General features: G+C 46.8%; 1 protein-coding gene across 1 annotated transcript; it reads left to right on the top strand.

Moving 5' to 3' along the window:
• The first annotated feature begins 807 nt into the window (after positions 1–807).
• LOC119435477 (uncharacterized) lies at positions 808–23,331 on the top strand. Its single transcript, XM_037702351.2, has 4 exons — positions 808–1,108; positions 13,081–14,438; positions 20,309–20,545; positions 22,805–23,331. Exons 1-4 carry the CDS (start codon positions 1,106–1,108, stop codon positions 22,962–22,964), a joined length of 1,758 nt encoding a protein of 585 aa, XP_037558279.1. The 5' UTR covers positions 808–1,105; the 3' UTR covers positions 22,965–23,331.
• Positions 23,332–24,598: the final 1,267 nt, after the last annotated feature.

Raw genomic sequence — 24,598 nt, 5'->3', positions numbered from 1 at the left:
TGGTCATTTGCGACGCAGGTAGGGAGGACGAGGAAATATTTAGCTACGCAGGTACAGGGCTATTTACTACTCGGTGGACCGACTCGAACATAGACAACAACGAGAATAGAGTATGCACTAAAGCTGCATAGCACGCTATCAAAAGTAATCCCTAACAGCCAAAGGCGCTGCATAATTTTACCATGCAAAGTGCTTCAGTGCATTAGTACTTCAGGGCGCTTCACGTACTTCAGTGCATCGCCTCAATGTTACTCGCGGACCCTTCACCTTTATCACGGCGTGTGGCTCGGACCGGTTGGGTTTTGGAACTATGCTTTTTACGCATTAGCCTGTACGTCAATGCGTGCCCATTAATTGCACGCACTTGACCCCCCCCCCCTCTCTCTCTCTCTCTCTCTCTCTTTACGCTGCGAGCTCGTGCCTTCACCGTTCACCGCATCATAGGATATGGACAACGCGTGCGGGTTTTGTCGTTGTGGTTGCCCGCCGCAACTTTTCGTCCCATCGAACAATCAGTCTCGAGAAAACGTCGTCGAGTTTACAGCATCCCCAGGAACTGTGTGCTGGTGAAGACAGGCGACAAGAGAAAGCCGCGCGGAACGACCGCAGCTATGCACGGCCGCGGGAACTCCTTAAAAAAGGCCGTTCGTTTCCTCTCTTGGCTTCGGTTGGTACAAAGCGGTCCACGGGCCGCGCATCTCCAGGGCGGTTACACGAGTCACGCTTTGCTAGAGCCTGAAGGCATGCATTCAAGCGTGAAGGCGGCGGCGGTGGTAGGTGGCGACAACGGTGTACGGCTCCGCTCTCTGCTCCGCAGAACACACAAAACAGGATCACGTGCCTCTTTACCCCGTTAGCAGGAATTGGTGCCATCTCGGCTGCCCTGAAAACTAAGAGCAAATGCTCAGTCTAAGGAACACCAGGAAATGTGGCGAGGGAGGTGCTAACGGTCCAGATTTTTTTTTTTTTTTTTGTTAGCTGGAATGAAAGAGCCCGCTTCTGCGATTGGCTCCTGGAACGAGGCGGATTTCGTATATTGACCAGCATACAGGGAAAAGCCGGACGCACTCTTTTGGAGTGGGCCGGGAACAGTTTGCTGTCTCCAATGGTGAGTGCCCCCTTACTGCTAATGCGCTCAGTGCGGCACTGGTCGTTTAGAAGCGTAGGGAATCCCTTTAAATTCAGGCTTAGTGTGCCTCAAGGAAGGTCCGCTTCTGAAGCCTAGCTTACGGACCATTGTGGCCTTACCCGGTCAGTGACGCTTCTGCTTGGTTACAGTTTCGAGCGTGCACCCCGCACTGCCGTCTGATCTCTCTGTGTGTGGTATACGCTCTACCCGGTGGCGTAGCCAGAAATTTGGTTCGGGGGGGGGGGGGGGGGGGGGGGGACGTTGCAGCGCGGCCTCGAGGGATCAAATACAGGAATAATAACTGCATTGCCAATGCCATTATATATTAGATGCTGCACATGAATTATTGAATGCTACGCGCTGTCAAGACAAGTGGAATATGTATTTTTTTCGTAAATGAATATATTCGTACGTCCCACAAACTGTGGCAGAAATAACTGATATCAATGCTTCCGGGATTTTTTTTTGTCTATTTAATAAGTAAAGAAAATATCATGCGAACTATCGAACTATATCAGTTCGAAACCAGCAAAACAGTGCATGCAGCTGATATGAAAAACGTAAAGGCCATAAAATGAACAAGTTGAGGACAAATATTTTGATGAATCTTTGTTATTCAAGAACCTTGTTTGGATTTTTGTACATATGGAACGGCCAGAGAAAAACCTCAATGACGCTGTCCTTCGTTGCAATGGATTGCGCAGGAGCAGCTGTTGCCGATAGTGTATTGTAATTACACCCAGATTATAGTCGCAACAGTGAGTACATATAAAAAGCAGGAGTTCTGCAAAATATACAAAAAAATGCGAAGATACAATGGAATATACAAATGCAAAGATAAAGGGCAAAACAAGTGTCGCTGGAAACAAAATTCACAGCTTGTATGCACAAAACCTCGCAACAAGATATTTAAGTATACGCATAAGTCTCCAATAAATCTACGTATTTAAGCAAACGTCACTGAATATAATGCGTCAAACAAGACAAATAAACACGTTGCGCAGTCAGAGATAGTAAACTTCACGCATATATAGAAAGACAGACGATCCAGGCAAGAACAAAACTATGGTCGCAGAAATCGTGATATGTGCTCGGGCCATGCGGCGGTCGCGACAGCACCATATGGGTAGAATAATAGAGGAATAATGCAGAAATAAGTACGAAAATGTGTAACTTACCTGCCTGCAGAGCGGCAACAATTATTCTGCACCCAAAATCAAAGAAGGGTATTGCTTCAGTTCAAAAAGAAGTAAGAGCAGGTAGCTAAAAAGGAAAGAAAAGAACAAACGAAAGCCACAGATGATGCGGCAAGTTGAACTACCCAATATCCAAGTGTGTTTGTTGGGAAACGCCGCGTGTGCTGGACTTTCAATGAGCAAGGTCGGTCAAAATTGGTTATTGACGTCCTCGTAATTTTCGTATTCGCATGATCATTTTGATCATGATGCTAACTGTTAGAATAAACGGCAAAAATGTCTGCGGTTGAAAAGCTAATGAACAGTCATACGTTTTCATAATTACGAGTTCATGGACCTGAAGGAACAGAGCTTTTTAATTGCATTGATTTTTGCTGCTTCGCTATCTAAAGGACAAACTTCTCTCGGCGGGGAAGTTTAGCGAAGCGGTCAATGACTTCGGAGTCCGGACACGTTGATGCCGACATCTCTGTGGGTGTATAGAAGCGCCAGCCTAACCATGCGTTGCTCAGACATTGTAGGGCGCAAGTAGTTTTTTAGTAATCTCATGTTAAGAAATATTCTCTCTGCGCTGGCAGTGGTCACTGGAAAGGTGACTAGAATCTGCAGCAGTTTGTACACATTTACAAAAAACCTGCAGTCACAATGAGAGAGGGCATCTATTCCGGTGCTAAAACCTAAAAACACTCCTCCAATGTCATTCGCATCCTTGTTTAGGTACCTTGCACAAACAGTAAGCTGTTCGATTCTAGCAAACTCCGTCGCGTCACCAGCAAGTATGGAGAATCAGCCTGCAGCGTTTACTTTTGCATCTAGGCTTTCTTTGATAATTTCACCACAAATTTCTATAATTTGGTTTTGTACATCTGGGCTTAAATACGAGGCATTACTGGGGCAACTTTCCAAATGGTTCTTCAGACATGTATCTCCACAATTAGCTCGCATGCGAAGAAGCGCTCTGAAAATACCATTGTTTCCTGCGGAGGCTTTGCTTAAATCCATAGGACCACTGTCCCTATGGCCACGGAAAACCAGACCTTGCCGCCCGCGAAAAAGAACTGTCTCAATAAAGGCGGTTAACTTTCTTCAGTTTTCTCTTATTTTACTTTGCCTGCCCGGGTCCAGCTGATCGATCACATTGGGCGCGCTTCCTGAAAATGTTTAGAGAAATATATCAGCTGCCAGCTGACAGTCACGTAGTATTTAGTATTTGCGTGTGTGTGGAAGATTGCCAGCGCGTGCTTCTATTTCTGGAATGGCTTGGACACGAGGACGCGCATGTTGGCCCAAGTTTATAAGAACATTAAACCCACAAAGTTCCAGAATTGAAAATCTAAAGCACGCCTTTGGAAATTTCAGTGCACCTTTCGTGTCAAAAGTTTATGAGAACTTTATACCCATAAAGTTTCGGAATTGAAATCCATGCACTCCTTAGATTCCGCGGCCGCTGCGTGATGCCGCGATGCGCCCGCACGCTATCGAAAAGCCCTTGCAACTTTGTGCTCGGATGGGGCTCCTTGCGTTTTGTGACTCCAGGTACGTGGGCGTTCCCACGAAATCCATCCCGAGTACTCAATGTTCGCGCCGAAATGTCTTTTCGAGCGTGAAAGAGACACTGTAGACAAAATCCAGAATGATTCCCGGCGCCGGTGGTTGTTTGGTTCGGCGGTGCATGGCAGCCCGAAAAAATTTCGAGTGGGGGGGGGGCTGAAGCCCCATCAGTCCCCCCCCCCCCCCCCCCCCCTGGCTACGCCCCTGGCTCTGCCCTTTAGCGGCTTATGGTTCTCTGTTCTTGCCCACGGCACATACATATGACATGCCGTCGCTGTCTGCAGCATCGACAAGTCGATAATTATATATGCGGAATGAACGGCTCTCCCATTCACCTTTCTACGCGCCACTCTCAATGGCGAAATGTGATTGAAATGTAGAACGTTACCTATATACGACGCATGCATGTTCTGAGCACACTGAAGGGTGATCCTTTGGGTGAACCATTGCGAGCTCGATCAGGACGTTCGCCTACTGACTAAAATATTTGCAATAATAAACGGCTGAAAGAGTCGTCTGAGAGTCCCGTATCTATTTGAACGTTGATTTTGGGGTAGTGAAAGATGAGTTGCAATCGGTCGTTGCACGAGGCCCACTCGGAATATTGGTAGGTGATGAATCAAAGGGGCTGAAGCCTCGGGCTTTATCTCTGAAATGCTTGAGATCAAGGAGGTCGATTTATATCGAAACCCTTTCTGAAAACTAGATATGCATGAAGTCAATATAGCTATTGAGTGTTTAAAATCGAAAACGTTAAAGCAGGTATTTCTTTTTCACGTTACATGTTTATATGCTATAAGAGTGTACAGTGCTGGAAGAGGTCCGAGGGAAGGGCATCAAGGCTTCTCCGTTTCTTTTCTACAAATTAAGGCATCGAGAAGCTAGTCTGTGGGTTGGCTGGCCCTTACAGTACAATGGATAACGAAGGGTCTAATTCACAAAGGAGTCCATACGCTACGGTACGTCGTTCGTAAGAACATGCGACGGCCAATCGTGATGGTGAACATACACATTAGCGAAGGCACCCGGCCAATGGCAAACATTCCTTATGAATTGAGTTTTGGCAAACTTGCCCAAATTTTGTACTGTTCCTTGCTCATGTAGCCTGAATTGAAATTTGCTCACTGTGGAGAAAAGCCTCAAACTTTAGGTCGTTCAAAACGACAGTCTTCAAGCTCGACAGCCTCGCTGGCAAATACGGTAAGAATCGTCAGTAAAAGAAGCAACCATGAACTAGGTTTATGCTCGCGATGACTATAGTCGACTTTTATTATATTCGCAGCATCGAGAACACTGGATTTCTCCTCGCAGTCGATCTCCGTGGCACATCATCTGTACTGCTAAGCTTTCAGAGCGAGCCAGAGAGCTGTTCAGATTAGGGAAGGACACAACGACCGTTGCAGTGCCCACTTTTGCCAAAGGGCGGCTTGGATGTTTTGTTCCTTATTACAAACTGAGGCATAGATGCTACATATGTTTCAGGCTATCAAAGTGTACGCAGAACACGACAAGCCTGTAAAATGTGTTCGTCATGCTTTTTTTTTTGTCATTGTTGAGCTCCCAATGAAAAACGCGATTTCCTTGTTTTTCTAAAGATGAAGGAAGCACCTTTGGCTGGGAATTTGATTTTCACCTCTTAATTTTCCTCTCTGACCTCGGTAATTTCACCTCTGCTTTTCAACCTGGCATTGAGCACCCTACCGATCGTTCTCGGTAAAGTAGAGGGAATTCGACATGCCCTGTATGCAGATGACTTAACCATATGGACGCTTGGGAAATCAACGGGAAGACAGCAAGAAGCCTTACAGGAGGCAGCAGAGAGAACTGAAAGGTACCTGGGGGCTTGTGGACTATCATGTGCCTCTGAGAAATCGGAACTACTGAATCTGAGAAAGAGAACAAGAGGGCACCTTCCACAAGAGACACTAGATCCTGATGTACCGCTGAACGCAATCCACATCCGAAAGGTTAATACACTTCGTATCCTTGGATTAGTCTTCCAGAAGGATGGAGCGGGGCTTGCCGCAGTACACCGACTTCAAGAAACGATCACGCACGTTCCACAACTGGTAAAGAGGGTCACAAATAGAAGATATTGAATAAAATAACAAGACACCCTAAAACTCATACAAGCATTAGTCATCAGCAGAATCACCTACGGTCAGAGGCGTAGCCAGGGGGGGGCGGGGCTGACAGGGCTTCAGCCCCCCCCCCCCCCCCCCCCCCCGAAAGTTTTTAGGGCTGCGATGCACCGCCGAACAAAACAACCACCGGCGCCGGGAATCATCCTGGATTTTATCTACAATGTCTTTTTCACGCTCGAAAAGACTTTTCGGCACGAATATTGCGAACTCGGGCTGGATTTCGTGGCAACGCCCTTGCACCTGGAGTCACACAAGCAGGGAGCCCCATCCGAGCACACAGTTTCAAGGGCTTTTCGATAGCGAGCGGGCGCGTTGCGGCATCTCGCAGCGGCCGCGGAATCTAAGGAGTGCATGGATTTCAATTCCGAAACTTGATGGGTATAAAGTTCTCATAAACTTTTGACGCGAAAGGTGCACTGCCATTTCCAAAGGCGTGCTTTAGATTTTCAATTCTGGAACTTTATGGGTTTAATGTTCTTATAAACTTGGGCCAACATGCGCGTCCTCGTGTCCAGGCCGTTCCAGAAATAGAAGCACGCGCTCGCAATCTTCCACACACACGCAAATACTAAATACTACGTGACTGTCAGCTGGCAGCTGATAATTTTTTCTAAACAGTTTCAGGAAGCGCGCCCAATGTGATCGATCAGCTGGACCCGGGCAGGAAAGGAAAATAAGAGAAAACTGAAGAAAGTTAACCGCCTTTATTGAGACAGTTCTTTTTCGCGGGCGGCAAGGTCTGGTTTTCCGTGGCCATAGGGACAGTGGTCCTATGGATTTAAGCAAAGCCTCCGCAGGAAATACTGGTATTTTCAGAGCGCTTCTTCGCATGCGAGCTGATTGTGGAGATACATGTCTGAGGAACCATTTGGAAAGTTGCCCCAGTAATGCCTCGTATTTAAGCCCAGATGTACAAAACCAAAAATAGAAATTTGTGGTGAAATTATCAAAGAAAGCCTAGATGCAAAAGTAAACGCTGCAGGCTGATTCTCCATACTTGCTGGTGACGCGACGGAGTTTGCTGGAATCGAACAGCTTACTGTTTGTGCAAGGTACCTAAACAAGGATGCGAATGACATCGGAGGAGTGTTTTTAGGTTTTAGCACCGGAATAGATGCCCTCTCTCATTGTGACTGCAGGTTTTTTGTAAATGTGTACAAACTGCTGCAGATTCTAGTCACCTTTCCAGTGACCACTGCCAGCGCAGAGAGAATATTTCTTAACATGAGATTACTAAAAAACTACCTGCGCTCTACAATGTCTGAGGAACGCATGGTTAGGCTGGCGCTTCTATACGCCCACAGAAATGTCGGCATCAACGTGTCCGAAGTCATTGACCGCTTCGCTAAACTTCCCCGCCGAGTAAAGTTTGTCCTTCAGATAGCGAAGCAGCAAAAATCAATGCACGTAAAAAGCTCTGTTCCTTCAGGTCCATGAACTCGTAATTATGAAAACGTATGACTGTTCATTAGCTTTTAAAACCGCAGAAAATTTTGCCGTTTATTCTAACAGTTAGCATCATGATCAAAATGATCATGCGAATACGAAAATTATGAGGACATCAATAACCAATTTTGACCGACCTTGCTCATTGAAAGCCCGGCACACGCGGCGTTTCCCAACAAACACACTCGGATATTGGGTAGTTCAACTTGCCGCATCATCTGTTGCTTTCGTTTGTTCTTTTCTTTCCTTTTTAGCTACCTGCTTTTACTTCTTTTTTGAACTGAAGCAATACCCTTCTTTGATTTTGGGTGCAGAATAATTGTTGCCGCTCTGCAGGCAGGTAAGTTACACATTTTCGTACTGATTTCTGCATTATTCCTCTATCATTCTACCCATATGGTGCTGTCGCGACCGCCGCATGGCCCGAGTACATATCACGATTTCTGCGATCATAGTTTTGTTCTTGTCTGCATCGTCTGTCTTTCTATATATGCGTGAAGTTTACTATCTCTGACTGCGCAACGTGTTTATTTGTCTTGTTTGACGCATTATATACAGTGACGTTTGCTTAAATACGTAGATTTATTGGATACTTATACGTATATTTAAATATCTTGTTGCGAGGTTTTGTGTATACAAGCAGTGAACTTTGTTTCGAGCGACACTTTTTTTGCCATTTATCAAGTTGTATTTTCGCATTTTTATATTCCATTCTATCTTCGCATTTTTATTGTATATTTTGCAGAACTCCTGCTTTTTATATGTACTCACTGTTGCGACTATAATCTCGGTGTAATTACAATACCATATCGGCAACAGCTGCTCCTACGCAATCTATTGCAGCGAAGGACAGCGTCATTGAGGTTTATTCCTGGCCGTTCTATACAGGGTGTTTCATTTTAGCTGCACCAAATCTTTAAAAATAGCCTGTGGCAGATAGCACAATTATAATCCTTGATCTAAACTACGCGATGAGGCGACCAACACTTTCACGAGAAATCAAAATGCCTAATTGAGTAATTAGCATAATTACGCTAAGTAACTTTTTAATTAATGATTTTACGGCACATCTTTCAATCTACGAATTATAGCCGCTGAGTTCGCAAGGCGTATCCCCTTGGAACGAATTCTCAGGACTGAACCAGTTTCGAGGTAATAATTTTCAAAGTGTCCGACGAAATGCATGGGCGTTCCAGTTAACTTTGTGCTTCAATGCATAAAACAGCGTCCTCCTCAAAAAGTTAACTGGAACGCCCATACATTTTGTCGGACACGTTAAAAATTAATATATCGAAACTGGTTCAGTCCTTAAAATTCGTTCCAAGTGATACGCCTTGCGAACTCAGCGACTATAATTCGTAGATTGAAAGATGTGCCGTAAAATCATTAATTAAGAAGTTAACTAGCGTAATTATGCTAATTACTCAATAGGCATTTTGATTTCTCGTGGAAGTAATGGCCGCCTCATCGAGTAGTTTAGATCAAGGATTATAATTGTGCTATCTGCCACAGGCAATTTTTAAAAATTTGGTGCAGCTAAAATGAAACACCCTGTATGTACAAAAATGTAAACAAGGTTCTTGAACGACAAAGATTAATCAAAATATGTGTCCTCAACTTGTTCATTTCATGGCCTTTACGTTTTTCATATCAGCTGCATGCACTGCTGCTTTGCTGGTATCGAACTAATATAGTTCTAAAGTTCGTGTCATATTTTCTTTACCTATTAAATAGACAAAAGAAAACGTGTGCGCATTGATATCAGGCATTTCTGCCCCAATTTTGGGACATACGAATATATTCTTTTATGTAAAAATACATAGTGTACTTGACAGTGCGTAGCGTTCAATAATTCGTTTGCAGCATCTAATATACAATGGCATTGGCAATGGCAATGCAGTTATTATTCATGCATTGATCCCTGAACCAATTATATGAGGAGGAGGCCACGCTGCAACGTGAGCCCCCCCCCCCCCCCCCCCTTTCCCGGACAAAATTTCTGGCTACGCCACTGCCTACTGTACAACGTACTTAGATATGAAGAATAGTGAAATAGTGAAAGAGACAAGTGGAACATACTAATAAGAAAGACATACAAATTGGCAACAGGACTACCACCCATCACGTCGACAGAAAAACTGCTGAAACTAGGAGTACATAATAGCTGGAAAGAATTGGCGCAGGCTCACAAGGCGAACCAAATCGAAATACTAAAACTTACCACTGCTGGTATAACTCTCCTCAGAAGACTTCGATACTTTCTCGAAGAACAACACAACAGAACATTCCCTAACGTGTACTCCCGACTCTGAGAGCAAGGATACACGAAGCACCCATATCAAGAAACATGCACCCGCAATACAAGGAAGAGAGAAGACAAGCGAGAGCCACCGCGCTACAAAAATGCTAAAGAAAGCACCAAGGCACAAATAAGGTACATGGACGGCACCAGATAAAAGACATGGGGATAGGTTACCTGCGTAACCAGCAAACAGAAAGTAAAGATAGCAGCTGCATCATTAATTGCTATAGGGGACATTGAGGTAGCCTAACAGGTCGCCATAGCAATGGCCATATGGACCTGCTGATGGGACGTGCCGGTTATCGTCGTCACAGACTCGCAGGCAGCCTGTCGCCATTTTCTGGCAGGAAGAATTAGCAACACCGCACTCAGAATCATCAAGAAACAAGGCATCCCTGAAATGTACAGGGGTCGTCAAAAGTTTCCAATCCACAGCTTGCGCAAACACGTTGACTTCGTACCCTGTGGCGCTTCATGTATCGGATTTTAAGTGCCCCAAGGCTTCTTGAAGAGGGTAAGGGGCACTGTTTATCGCCACCCACAGCTTCCGACGGCCAAAATTACTCCAGGGGCTGCGCCACTTGCTTGAGAGTCAACGTGTTCGCGCAACCTGTGGCCTGGAAACTTTTTACGACCCCTGTACATTGTCTGGACCCCGGGACACGAATCCTTGGTGGAATACGAAGCGGCCTATGCCGCCGCCCGAGAACATATACGCCGGGCAACCTCAACAGGACATCGTCTACCGTCAGACCAAGACGAAATGGTACAAAGCAAATACTACAACATTCTAGAACATTACAGGAAGAACAGGCGGGAAAATCCACCACTACACTACAAGCTTAACAGAGAAGAAGCCGTCATACTATACGCCGACTTCACACGGGAAATTACCTCCACGGCACTCTACACGCGATGTACCCCTCAACATATACAAGAGGCTGCCAATTTTGCAATACACCAAAAACAACCCGCGGACAACGCTCATCCAAGCACCAACAGAATACTAGTGGGAGGCCCAGCTCACAAGCCCGAGACCTGAGGACCAGCTACGGCTGGTGAACAGGTCTATAGGCTATCAGCACAGGGCCACGGCTACCTGGAATAGGGTGGCCGCCCACATTCGGGCATTAGCAGCTTGGTCTCCGCAATAAAGTTTACTCACTCACATGAAGGAAGCACTATTTAGTCTGCAGCTCTGCAAAATGCCAGCTTCTCCTTTCTTTTCTTCTACTTTCTCAGGGCCGTGCGTATAGTTTATGGCGAAAGCAGGCACTGCCACGGTGTGCACTTCCATAACTATACATTGGTGGATTGTGTCTGGTCCTTCTTTATGTTTTCCAGTATTTACCCTGCAGTTCAGCAGTTAAACTCGATTCGAACGCTCGAGTTTTCACTTTACAACTCATAGGAACTCCAGGGAAGAAACGGGCGTTTTACCAGACTCGGCAACGGTTCTGGTTATGCGTACTGTGGTCTGCCTGCTTTCGACAAAGACAGTGCGTGCCTCTTTCTGTATTGCAACAGGTACTATATTTTCTTGCTCTCCTTGGCTGTAGTTCCAGAGGCTCATGTAAGCGGCTTATGTAAGCGGCTTTACGAAATTCTTTACGCGGCAGTAGTTCCCGTAGCGCAGGATAGTTTAGTACTTATGTGAGCGGTTACTCCACATCGTGTGCGAACCGTCCTATTTAGCCTTCTGGAACAATCGGAGGTGTTTTACGTAGGGAAAATTTGTGGACATGTCTGCTGCGCAAACACAGCATGTTATAAATAGTGTTAATTGCTCTAAATACAGGTGCTGCGACGGAACGCATTCTGCATACTGGTGTTAATTTGGTGGTTTTAGAGTGCCTTTTGTTCTAAATACAGGTGCTACGGGGGCACGTATTCTGCATACTGCTGTTAATTTGGTGGTTTTCGAGTGTTCGTTGCTCAAAATACAGGTGCTGCGGTACAGGTATGGCATACTGTTGCTAATTTGGTGTTTAGTGGCTAGTTTTAAGGCCTCGGCGTGCTCGTGTTATCTACGAACTGCTGCCTTCACCGCGCGTGAGAAGCATGCATAATTATATGAATCTCTAGAGTAATGTTTAGAATGCCACTACAGAAATGCATTAGTGCAGCATCCAACACTTTTTTTTAACGGTACGTGCTGATTTGATAGCTTGAGCATTTATGAACGCAGGTGAATAAAAGCAACAGCATAATAAGCAAAGCAGCTTTTAAAGGTTCAGGCTTTATACAGCACAGAAACCGGGGCCGAATTCACAAAGCATTTCGTTTGTAAGTGCTGCTTTCCATTGGCCGGCCGCTTTCGATAATATGTCCAACATTACGATCGGTTAGCATCTGTTTTTACGGACACTTCTGACGTAATAATGTTTTTATGAGTACGGACCCAGAAGTTTCTGCAGACGGTTAGCGGACATGATAGTAGAAGATGCAGTATAATGTTTTTGTATTTGTTTCGGAACGTGTTGGCCACAAATTTTTATCTACGAAATCTTGCTAACTTATGAATATGCGTTCAGCTAAGTTAACATACGCACGATGACTTGAATGTAAAGGATTGCGTGCGAGAAAAGTGTACGTTACTCCAAAGGAATGCATTGAAAATCAGACAACTGATTTTTAATGAGCTAGAGCAGACTGCCCATTATCCCGTATCACATTCCGCATGAGAGTTAGAAGGATGTTTCGACGTGATGTTACCACGTTGTGACGGAACCCAGGGCTTCAGACAGCCATCAATAGCTGTTTTCACATACTGTTGTCCTTCACCTTGGATCAGGACACTGCTTCCTTCAGTTACTCTACTTCGTTAACTCGAGATAGCATTTGTGCACACCCGGAAATGCGACAACAGCTCTGCAGTGGCTCCGGTATGCAAATTTTGTAAATCGTTCAAGGCAATCCACACCTTACTTTGTTTGCTAAGCAGCACAGCAATGAACACCAGACTTTGATTAGGCCCGTCGATATTACTGTGCCTCGATCCTGTCTTGTCATCGTCACACGGGATACATTTTATTTCATGCTCGGCTCTTTGGGCCTAGTGGCTAGCGAGGAGAATGTGCTTCAAGCCAACATGTCTGCCCTGCTTTTGAATAAACGTTCCCCTTTTTAAACCAAGAAATGCTTATACAAGGTGTCACAGGTAGGCTAGTAGAAAAAAAAAAAACGTTTCAGCCAGTCCAACAACCCAGCTAAGTCCGGGAACTTGTACTCTGCATCAATGCTTGTCATGTTGAGTGTTGAATTTTCAACCGACGCAGCCAGAATTTTTCATAATCCAAATTTCGTTTACAGGCCAGCGTAGTACTTCTGCTGACCGTGGTCTTCACACCCAGCTTCGTTCTGTCCTCGGATTCAGAGAGCGAGGACGTTTTACCCAGCGTGCGCTACCGTGACTACGACAGTCCTAATAAAAGTCCTAACGCTCAGCGCAACACTCCAGAGTTTGTCAAAGACCTCTACAGCCTACAGTCGATCCCTATTCCGGGTGTTGACTACGAGTTCCTCCCAGTACCAATCAAGCTTCCAGCAAATTATCGGAATGCAGACTCTGAAAATCGGGAAGACAAAGATGCGACTGTAGACCCTGCAGAAAAAATCTCCTACCAGGAACCACGATTCACCGGAAAGAATGATGCCAGTTCGGAAGCGGACGACAGCACCGGCGAACAGAACGAAGAAACTCGAGACACAGTCAAGCAGAATCTCCCAAGAAAGGCCGTCTTCGACAGCAGTGATGAACGCCATGATAGTTCGCTGCCCACGTTCGACGCTGGTGAAGGCCGACGATACTACGAAAGTTACCCATCCAGGTTGCCTCCACCATCGGAACGAAGGCCACGGCTCGAACCTCAATTTCCTGCTGCGTCCGCCTATCCCGGCCGCCGAGACGTTGAGATACCTCGTACCGGCTTTCTCGGCGTCTCACAGGCTCGTCTCGAGCCGCAACCGACGGGCTCCGCGCAAGGGGGTGGACGAAGCGACGAACGCTCTTCCAAGCCCACCCTGGAGTTCCACTTCGACATCCCCAACGACAAATTCCACGCGGACCTGGCTCACGGCAGATTCAGCACGTTCAAAGAAGTGCCTAGCTCGCTCGACACGCTCGTCAGCAGCGACGTCAGCTTCCTCAACAAGATGATCGCCGACCCTCCGGTGCCTGACAACTTGACCCGAGGTGGCACTGAGCGGTTCTACGACGCAGGCGGCAACAGGGCGAACGCCGTAGTCCACGTGTATCCCTCCACCGCGCAGCAGCCTAGCCGCTCCACTCCTGGCTCCTACCAGACGTACCCACCGAAGGGAAATCGAGCACCCGGGCGTTACGAGTCCAGTACCGGATCGTACGAGGATGGTGGAAGCTACAGCCAGCCTGACTCCAGTCCACGGGGATACAGTTCCGAACAGGAATACCCATATAAGGCTTCCGCGTCGACGATGCAGGTGAAAACCAAGCCAGCGAACGAAACGCCAAGGGCCAAGAGGGCGTCCAAGACGTCGGGACACCGCGAGACGCGCATTTCATCCGATTTCATTGAAAAAAACGCAAACTCTACGGAAGCCAAAGCGACTGGCCATGGATCCACTACTCTGGCGTCCTGCAGTGAAAAGGACACGCTGCCCTTCTGCTTAGTTGACCCATTTTACCCGACGTGAGTGTAATACTTCACGTTGCCAGGTTTCAGTTATAGGTCGAATACTCGGAACAGGCTTGCATGTTCTGACAGATACGTGATCCTTATAAAACCGTTCTTAGGTAAATTTTTTATCTTTGGAGAGCGTACAAGTACGTTACCATGTGTATAAGGTATATATGTTTGGATTCACAAATGTATTAGATGCACTTTTTCTTTATATTATTGCGATAGCAATTATATGGACACTTCAACCGGATTTCTGCCGTCGGCGTCGCCGTCGCCGTGAGGTTCCGCATAGATAAAATCTTCGCCGCGCGCCGTATGCCCGAGCGGAAGCGTGCGGGGACGCGCGCTATCACGGAGTGCGAACGCACTCAATCTCCCACGCGCAAGCGAGGAAGCGGGAAGTCAGCGCCGGAGGGAGCGGGGGGGGGGGGGGGCGCACTTCTACTTTGCCAACTAAAGCCCCTATATATAAATAAAGTGGTCGCAGTTTCACCTGAAAGGCGAAGCATCAATTGCGATAGCAAATTTGAAGAGAGCTATACGGAGTAATGATAGCAGCTTTATCAGCTGTATAAACTTGGACATGCAGCAGTACCGGCAACACGCAGAACTGTTGTCGACGCCGTCGGCGTTTTGCCCGCGTTCGCTCAAAATGCGTGCGGCGTTGGTGACTGTTGCCGGAGCCTCCGATATAAATATAAGCACTTGGTGCCGCAGCTAAACGTCGCCTCCCTTCCCTCCCCCCCCCTCCCCCACGGCCTGTCGCGCGTCGGAAGAAGGCACGTTTGCTCTACATATATGGTGATTGTAGAGGAGGAAAGAGACGCCTACTTCTGCAGCCCTTAAGGGAGCACAGCGCAGAACGCGCGTTTGTTCTCCGCCGTGCGTTCACTCCCCGTGAAAGCGCGCGTCCCTCGCGCCCTTTCACTCGCACATACAGCGTTCGGCGCGCGGCGACGATTTCATCTCCATTGACGTCATACGGAACCTCACGGCGACGGCGACGGCGACGCCGACGGCAGAAATCTGCTTTTGAGTGTCCATATAATTGCTATCGCAATAAAAGTAGCGTCACGCTTTGAAGAATGCCGCCGCCTCCTCGCACACCCTGTCCGAGGCCGACGCCGCGTCGGTATTGGCCTAATGGCATCACGTGGACCGTCGAGCCCCCGGGCGCTGGCTGCGTTTGTTTACGATCACGCTCCATCGCCATTTTCGCCCGAGAAGCGTCTACCGAGTGGCGAGGAGCACGACGATAGCGACGAACACAGTCGGCGATCGTCGAATCTGATCAGCGGTGAAAGATCAACAAGTGCACGTGTTTCAAGCGGTGTAGGCGGCGCAACGGTCGAAAAAGGAGCGCGAAAGCGAGGAGAAACGAGGAGGAGGGATGGCGGAGGAGGAGACTGTCGCTACTTTTTATATATAGGGGCTTTATTGCCAACAACCGCGCTCGTCGCTCGCCCGCACCGTCTCTTATCTCCACACGGCTCTGACCTTTCTATGCGCTGTGCATTTGCCGCTCAGTTTCCGTTGAAGCGATAGACCGCACGCACCTTCGCCTAAAGCTTTACCTTCGCCCGCTGCGGCGTATGCACTTGCTGCCAGCGTTTTGACAGTCGTTGTCTGCAGTCATTCAGTGTGATCTATTCATGTTTGTTTGTGCGCGCTCACACCACGCTTGTTCATTCAGTTAGTAATAGTCGGGCCACATTTTCCAACGCACGCTACACATGCAATGCTGCCCGGATCGGCAGTGCAGCGCTACAGGTGTGTCCCTTCGCACGCGCTGCCCACGGGAAGCGCTTCTCATCAACACCACCGTTTCACACGCGCCTTCTCGTGGTCATCGAGTCTCTCTTCATGTCGGTCTACTTACGCCGCAGCACACCTGCTTACTTATGTTGAATTCCAATGGCAGATCGCGAGCGCTCGGCCAGATCACGAACGGAGCGCGTCGCTCCGACTCAGATCGCTCCCAACCAGCTCGCACCAAATCTGCGAATGGAATGCATGCGCTCCCGCGGGGGCACTTAGTACACGGAAATGAATTGAGAGGGCGCTGAACTAGAGGTAAAATAGAGAGGAGAACAACAACTTGGTGGCTCAGCCCACCACACCGCTTCAAAGGAGATGCTTACTAGCATCCATCCATTCATGTGCATCGTCCCAGCATTCTCTGGGTTTGTTTTCCTTCTGGTATTTCGCGCGAGCATCGCACGCGTTGACGCGCTTGTACCACCTTGGGCTGTACGGTACCTCGTCGTCCGAGTATCGCCGAACGACATCCTCGACGAACCCAATCACTTTAGGCCTCTTTGAAGGCAGGCGAAACATCACATCAAACGCCCGTTGACACACAGCAGCGTCACATTCACTGTCGGTGTCGGTAGAATCATCACTGGACTGTGTCCGAGTCGGAGCTGTCACTATCTAGTAGCATGAACAAAAGCGCACGGCGCGTCGCAACATCCATGCGGTCCATGTTTTCCATGTCTACTGCCCGCGACCGGAAACAGGCGACCATGACAGGAAGCAGAGGCGGGTGAAGGAAATACGTCACGCGGACTTCCGGTGAAATCTCCCGATTTCGGCGGAGCAGATATTTTTGCTCCACAGAGCGATCCGGAATCGGCGGCTGGTCCCAATCTGCCATTGGAACACACAACTCACGCTCCCATTCTGCCATTGGAATAGACTTGCTCCACACAGAGCAGAAATACTTGATCTGGATCTACCATTGGAATTCAACATTAATCAGCTTATGTTTACTACAATTCATATTGCTATCAAAGCCGCTCACCTTACTTCGTATGACATTGCTGTGTTGCTATCGCATTCATTGCTTCGCCCTTAGGGCGAAACTGTGACATTTTTTGTTATCGTATTCCGGAATTTCTTGGCGTTACCAATTGTTAGGCATGCTATATTTGGGCACTAGTCTGTGATAGAGTTGTGGCTGCCTTGAATTTCACAATCGTTGGATAATTAAGTTATCTACAGATTGTACAAGAATGCACATTTAAGTACTAAGCATACATGATAAGAAAAGGAGGTCACGCTAAATTCATTATGTGCCTTATATTTTAATCTTTATGACATACAGAAATGGCCTGAAGTTTCTTTTCATCTTCGAGCTTCATTATGAAACTGGATGTGCAGGGCAACGGGATGAGAGATCAGACGAATTGAAAGGCACGGAAACATGAGAACCGACGTAATGCCTTCCATTGTCTTCTAGGTAGGTTATTTCATTGAAATGTGTTCAAGCGTACCTTAAAAGCACAACCATAGTGAATAGTCAACAAAAAAACTTGCACTTCTTATAAACTAAGACGAAATTTGTAAAAGTACATTCCCCTTTTGGTATGATGAAAACATTTATGATAGTGAAGGGGTGCGCAGGCAAATTAAAAAAAAAAAAGAAACGGATAAATAATGGTCATCTATATTGCATGCCTTTCCTTTCTTTAACGTTGCGCGCCCGGTACCTATAGGTCACAAACGACATGTGAGTTATCAGCGTGACATAGCATTTTTTTTACAGAAAAGTAGCGAACGCAGAGTTATTGAGAAAACAAACGCGAGAAAGACAGACGACGATTATTGTTTGCTGAGCAGATATGTCCCAAACGGTGTAAACTTTTCTATAGAGTGAAAGACGAGATCTTACTTGTATTGCGAATATAAGTCTCCGGGCCAAATATTAGTCTGGGTCAATATTTGGAAAGTTGCGTCTGCTACAAGCGTTAACTATGCTTGTTCAGAAAAAAACTACACTTTAGATTTTAAAGGATGGCACGCGGTGTTTGTATGCCTTAGATAGTCTAAGGAGGACCCAGTGAGTGCACCTGTGGAGCTATTTTACATTTTCTTGCCTTCTCGATCAGCACAGGAAGCAATCCTTCAAATCACACCACCTTTTCTTGTCTTCCACTACACTTGAAAATTTTCGTGTTATTTGATAATGAAATGATCTCCAATAAAAAAATATACGAGTCCACAGTTGCATTCCTGGATACATTTTGGTCCACCATTAAAAAACTCGCCAAAGGGAGGGGATGGGGGGCGGAGAAGGATTTATAAAGATCCCGACACATCAATGGGTGATTTTGGCATTGGGCAGTTACTAATGAAGCTTTTGCCTGACCCAATGGTGTTCTGTCGAATCCTCGAATGCAGTTTCGGACCATAAAGCACTCATCTTACGGGCACGTTGTAACATGTTTCTGAATGTCGCAAATATACTCACAGGGCAGAGCAATTGCCAGCCAAGTCTTCCAAGCTAACCCCGCCCGTAGCAAGCACCTTGAACAACAAACGAATCAGAGAGCCTAAATTTAAGTGAAGTATGTGTACTTTAGAAACGGTGGTATCGCGGTTTATTTTCAGTGAATATATGTCTGTTGAAACATATTATTAGCATATTCTGATCATAGCCTTGAATTCTGCATTTCTGCTAGGCAATACATTCGAGCTTACTAAATTTCGTAGTGTACTTTAAGCCAACGGTACGGTATAGTATATATGCGCTTATCTGCCAACTTCATACGATGATGCACAAGGAAATCGCTCTTGTTGCATTGCAATTTCTACAATAACAGAAAACTAATTAAACACTAACGTCCTGAAGAAATTTGACCAATTTCAGCGAATGTTTCTAACCACTCAGAGGTAGCGAACATCGGCTATGATTTCTTTTTAACGGCGTTACATAAACTAAACTGTAGCTGTACAGTGAGCTGTTGCAGCTTGCAGTAGCCGTCCAGTGCTGCATGTTCGGATGCAGCTAAGAGGCGCAGGCCTTCTGCTGAAATTAGTGAGGGTTGTTTTACAATTGCTATTCAAAAAAAAAAAAAAAGTACTGCGGCGGTCTCTGTTGACAGGCTCGAACAAGGAGCGCACAAAAGGCACAAAAGGGTCCAGAGCACACACAATGATCGCCCATTGGTGCCTTCCTTCTGTTTTCGTAACTACTGGACAATTTTAGCCTTTCCACAGGGACCGTTCGAGCGATGCTGGCCGGTGAGTGAGAGCGGGTGGCTGTTTCTCTAAAGCAGCAACGCTAATATTATGCTAACATAACCTTGAATGGTAGATGAACCTGAACTTGCAAAATTCTGAAAGGCCCTTTTTTTTCCTACCTAAAATTGTAATTTCTACTTTCTTGCACAGTGCACCGGTAGGCGCGAGCAAAATCGTAAATTTAGAGCGGACTTCAAGCTTAGTAGTCTTATTCTTATTCCTCCGTGGCTGTTTTTTACCGGATGATGCTCGTCGCACCTGATGTATGTGCGAATATCGCTCTTTAAGTGAATTTGCACAAATAAAAGCAATGGAATGTTCCTCTGCCAATTACGCAGTATAACCATGGTGGGTCATAGCATGCATGATGCCCCTTGTTACGAAGGCGTTGTTGCAGTACTTGACGTCGACATGTCTTACGACAGTTTGTGGACTTGTTGTGCGCCTTGAAATGTGCGCGCATACTAGTGCTCTCTCTCTCTCTCTCTCTTCGACGCTTTCTTGCGTTATGTCCCTATATCCTCTCTTCACCCAGCGCTGGGCAGCAAACCGGACGTACGTCTGGTTAAAACCCCTCCATCCAAGCGCCACCACCTGGTCGGCGAAAACGTGCATAGAGAGGCTTTACGGTTGGTTAACCTCCCCGCCTTTCCTTGCCCTTTTTTTTCTCTCTCTCTCTTTGCTACTCTTCCCACGCAGACTGTGCCACTGTTGCCACTTAAACATTTTCGTGTTATAAATGGTGAGCAGGGCAGCTCACAGGTTCAGGTACACACATTGGTGTTGCGGAAACTAGCTCTTCGCCAACAGACTATGCAGACGTATACGTGCGTGATGCAACCACCTCTGCGCAGGAATGAGATCACAATGGCGCTCCGGGAAGACGCCGAGTTCAAGCGGGTCTTCAGCCATTTGAAAGCGGCCCAGGAGGCCGGCGGCAGAGGACAAGGCGCGGTGCGGAGTCCGACCGCCCACTGCCCCAGCTCCGTGCGGCCTGTGCGGCCCCTCAAAGGCAGGGACGAGCTCGGAGAGTGGAAGACCATTGTCAACATCGACGGCTTTGGCCAGGAACTGCTTTTGAACAGATGCAGGTACGTAGTCGTACGAGGTAAGAGCTCCCTTCTGAGGACACTAAGGAGAACATGAGTGGATTGGACAGCCTATTTAAGCTCGTCCTTGAGGACGAAGTACGACTATGCGTGTTTCCGAAAGTTTAAAAGTCTACACCGCAGAGTACAGAAAAACAAGTCGGGATAGTGTTTACCACGTTCATTGGTGGGCTAATCGCTATACGACGGTCGGTACGGCGCTTCGAACGGAGCTCCTGTAATTTTCCGTCTGTGTGAAAAGATTTGATTCCATTGATTGCGTTTAACGTCTCAAAGCAACACCTTGGATAATCCAGGCAACACACTAGAGGGTTCCGGAATAATTCGGACCACCTGAAATTGCACTAGGTACACGAGTGTTCTTGCTTTACGCCCCATCGGAATGTGTCTTGGGCGGCCGAGAATGCGTAAGCAAGACTGAAAGGGCAGATTGATTTCATGACTATAGAAAGCAGCTGCTAGACCTTTTGGTCATCGGCATGGTTAATTACTGACAGTGATAACCGAAGCAACTGTCAGCGAAAAGCGTGCATCTGTGCTGACACGTTTCCCATAAAGCACAAAACTTACCGGCCTCACTTCTACTATGACATGTATTCACTGCTCGCTGTTACAGGAAAAAATACGCGTAAGAAATGACCACCATTTTAACAATTCTTCTCAATCGGTGCAGCTGTTTTATTAGCTTGAATTAAAATTGTGAGACAACCCGTTGTTTTCATATATAGATATCGGACAATGTTTCCTGCTTTCCTGCTTTCGTGTTAGCGAGAAACATTTTTCTGAAAACTTCGAACGCTCTGCACGTGTGTTTTGCAGCTTATGTGGCAGACCTAAACAAGAATGCATGATAGGTAACGTTTTCTTTCCTTCCCCTGCTCCTTTGAAATATACATCTTTCAAACCGCAATATCCGTAAACTATGCAAAAACTATGGTTGCTTCCTTATTGACTTTATTTGTCTGCAGATGAAGGTTTTACGTTATGGCTTGGCATATGTAGAGTGCCTAGAAATATGATTGACGTCATTTATACATTCTAATACGTTTATTTTAAATTTTGAAGTGGGACGACCTTGATAAGAACACACAAAAAATTTACGGCAGAAACTACACTGCAGTTGTCGAAGTATGCGTAAGCATTGTGACATTTGCTCATCTTCACGTAGCCCGGTGTCATTATCAATCTTATGAAACTTGATCCGACCAGTATAAACCTTTATAAACCCTTATCGGGTGTTATCAACCTTATCGGACTCGATCCGACCCTTATCAAGTCTTATCGGTGAATTGTGAATTGTCGCCATTGCGATAAACCCGAAGCTATACAGCTTTGCTTCATAAGTTGTAAGGATGCAATATTATTTTGGGGTGTGCTTCAAAGGACTCTTAAGATAGACTTCATTTTGAATCAGCATACCATCCGATAATTGATTGCACCCCACTGAGAAGACGTGCCATTTGATATGCCTTTCCTAATTAGACTACATAGCTTATGGAAGACACGCATACACGCATGTTGGGCCGAAACGCTGAACCCATTGCCTCGTCGAAATGTCAGTATGCTCAAATGATTGGTCATTTGAAGGACATGTATGACTTAACAGAGTTTTAACTGGACTGGTACCACATCTTGATAAGTTGCTCGTCGTTGCCACTTTGGTAAGTTCAAAACGACTTGTAGTTTTGGTGTGGTGCATGGTGTTTGTGTGGTGCATGTTGTCACCCTTTCACCAGAGTATGGCGAAAGGGTGAGTATAAAAGCGGAGTGCCGCACAAGACGTGTTCTGCAGCGACGATCACCACGAGATGGCGCCAGAGTAGCGCGCGTCGTCAGTTCACCGATGACGCCATCGATAAGGCAAGCGGCAAGCGCCTCCACTGATACCATATATGAAAACAAAGCGTTGCATGAGCAGAGGTCTGTCGGCGGTGGCTGCTGTTAATCGTGCCCACGCGTCACCCACGCGCTGCCTCTCGCGATCTCCCGATTAGAGAGGCAGTCGCGCCACACTTCGCTACGTTTACAACGTGCCGCACGACACTGATTGTCCGCGTCAGCCAATATATCGCGAAATGAAAACACGTATTAGAGCTGCGCTCAAATTTCGGATTAGGAAGTAGCGTAATCGTCGGTGAATTTTCTTTCTCTCTCTCTTTCTCTGGGAGAAAAGAGGAGAGGCTCGACAAACGCTGCGTATTATACGTTGTTCTCTCTTCCTCTTTCTTTGTGCTCTTGCAGCGCTGAAAACAGCCCGTGCCGCGCCAAGCCACCGAAGTCCTGCGTGCAGTTGTACGAGATCCGAATGCTGGCACTTTATGACCAGCGCACGCGGAGGCTGCACAGTGGCGAGTTCCGCGTACCAACCGGATGCATCTGCGGCGATGACGCGCGCCCTTGAGTGGCCTGCATCTTTCCTACATCTCACAACTTATCATTTTGATTACGGGTACCTGGGTTGCATGAGCACGTTCTGACTTGCGCCTCACGATCGGCAGTAACCCGGGCCATCGGGATTGCGACTCGAGCACCTTTTATTGTTCGTAGCAGAAAGCAGTAATATTCTACGGGAAGCTGCCCATCACACATAAACATCCGTTTAGATGAAATGCAAAGGGAAGTCAACGGAGCAGACAATGGAAGGGAAAAAAAGTTTTCAACCATTCCGTACACGCGCTGGGGGCATTCATTGCATAAGTAATACATGTACTCAACTTAATGTGCAGCATATTGTTCTCCCCTCTTTTGTGGAATAAACAAGCGTATTTCGTTGAATGGCACTGTTTTACGTACATAACGACAATATATCTGTTTACGCAGGTACTTATAGGTCAACGAGTGAAAGGGCGATAAGAAAATTAGGCTGGAAGGATAGCCACGATGAAAGCTGATTTGTTAGCCTGCTTTGTGGGAGCGGGAAAGATGTGAAAATAGGAAATAAGAGTACATTTAATGTCTACTCGCCAAAAAATCACAATGTTCAGCGCAGTCTCATGACGGTCACACATTCCAGCTGACTTCACAAATCGCAAGATCGCTACAGCGTTTTGATTGCTTTATGCAGCTGCGATGTCTGAGACCATTTGGTCTCAAGAACATGTTCTCGGACATAGGTCTTCCATCTTGTCGACTATGGACAGTGTCCTAGCCAGGAATTTTTTTTTTTGGTGATCATGGACGAAGGAAAAAACTGAGGAGAGGTCCTACCCCCACCACGCCCTAGGAGAAAAGTGTGGAGAAAGTGACGTAGTCATGGTATTTCTCTTTATTTTTTCCCGATTTTTGCGCTGTAGCGGCCATGGTGACGTGGCACAATGGCGGCTTTGTTATGGTGTGTGCGCTCACACGTGTTACGCCGTAGGTTTCGTACTGTGGCAAAGGTGTAGTGTGGGTAGATTTGTGTTAGTATCTATGTTTTGTTCCGCTGTTTTATCTGGATCGTGCTCTCCCGGATGTTGCTGTGGCCAGGTGGGACTGAAGGAACTCAAACGCGTGAGATGAATGCGCATGCAACGGTGTACGCAATGTACCGCGCCAGGGCAATGGCCACGGACTAATAACAACTGCGGGAAATTCTGCCCTCTTCGGCGGAATCATACTAACTTGCCATTGTAGACCGAAACCACTGTGTTTCAGAATATGTACAATGCACGTCTTACAGGTCAGTGACAGTCGTGCAGTATTCCTGCTTTTGACAGCAGGTGATAATAAGTAACGATGATCACGTAGAATGTAATGCAAGAAGGCATAATCCTGGCTTTAGAACTTTGTGTTCAGTAACACTTTTGTGCATATTAAGACAGATGTTGCTCAACTGTTACTTGTTTCTCGCAGTACTCGCGACAGCCCGAGCTCGTTTTAGGAGAGCGCTTTCGAGGGTCGTACACACCTACACAGGTGTGCCGGTGGCGTTTTACGCAGAATATGTATGTGCTTCATTTTGCTGCCCTCAACATCGGCATTCTCAATGCCTGCTTACCCACCTGTAGTGTTTCATCTTTCGGTTTAGGATCGCTGCGGAGCACGTGCGCCCGA

Source organism: Dermacentor silvarum, chromosome 1 (assembly GCF_013339745.2).
Source record: "Dermacentor silvarum isolate Dsil-2018 chromosome 1, BIME_Dsil_1.4, whole genome shotgun sequence".
NCBI lineage: Eukaryota > Metazoa > Arthropoda > Arachnida > Ixodida > Ixodidae > Dermacentor > Dermacentor silvarum.
The sequence above is the reverse complement of the archived record's forward strand: the minus strand, read 5'-3'. Positions and strand labels throughout refer to the sequence as shown.

What these genes read in the sequence shown, in the direction of transcription:
- LOC119435477 (XM_037702351.2), top strand. An exon ending in GTTGACCCATTTTACCCGAC is followed by an intron (nt 14,439 to 20,308) that starts GTGAGTGTAATA and finishes ACCTCTGCGCAG; the next exon opens with GAATGAGATCACAATGGCGC. An exon ending in CTGCTTTTGAACAGATGCAG is followed by an intron (nt 20,546 to 22,804) that starts GTACGTAGTCGT and finishes GTGCTCTTGCAG; the next exon opens with CGCTGAAAACAGCCCGTGCC.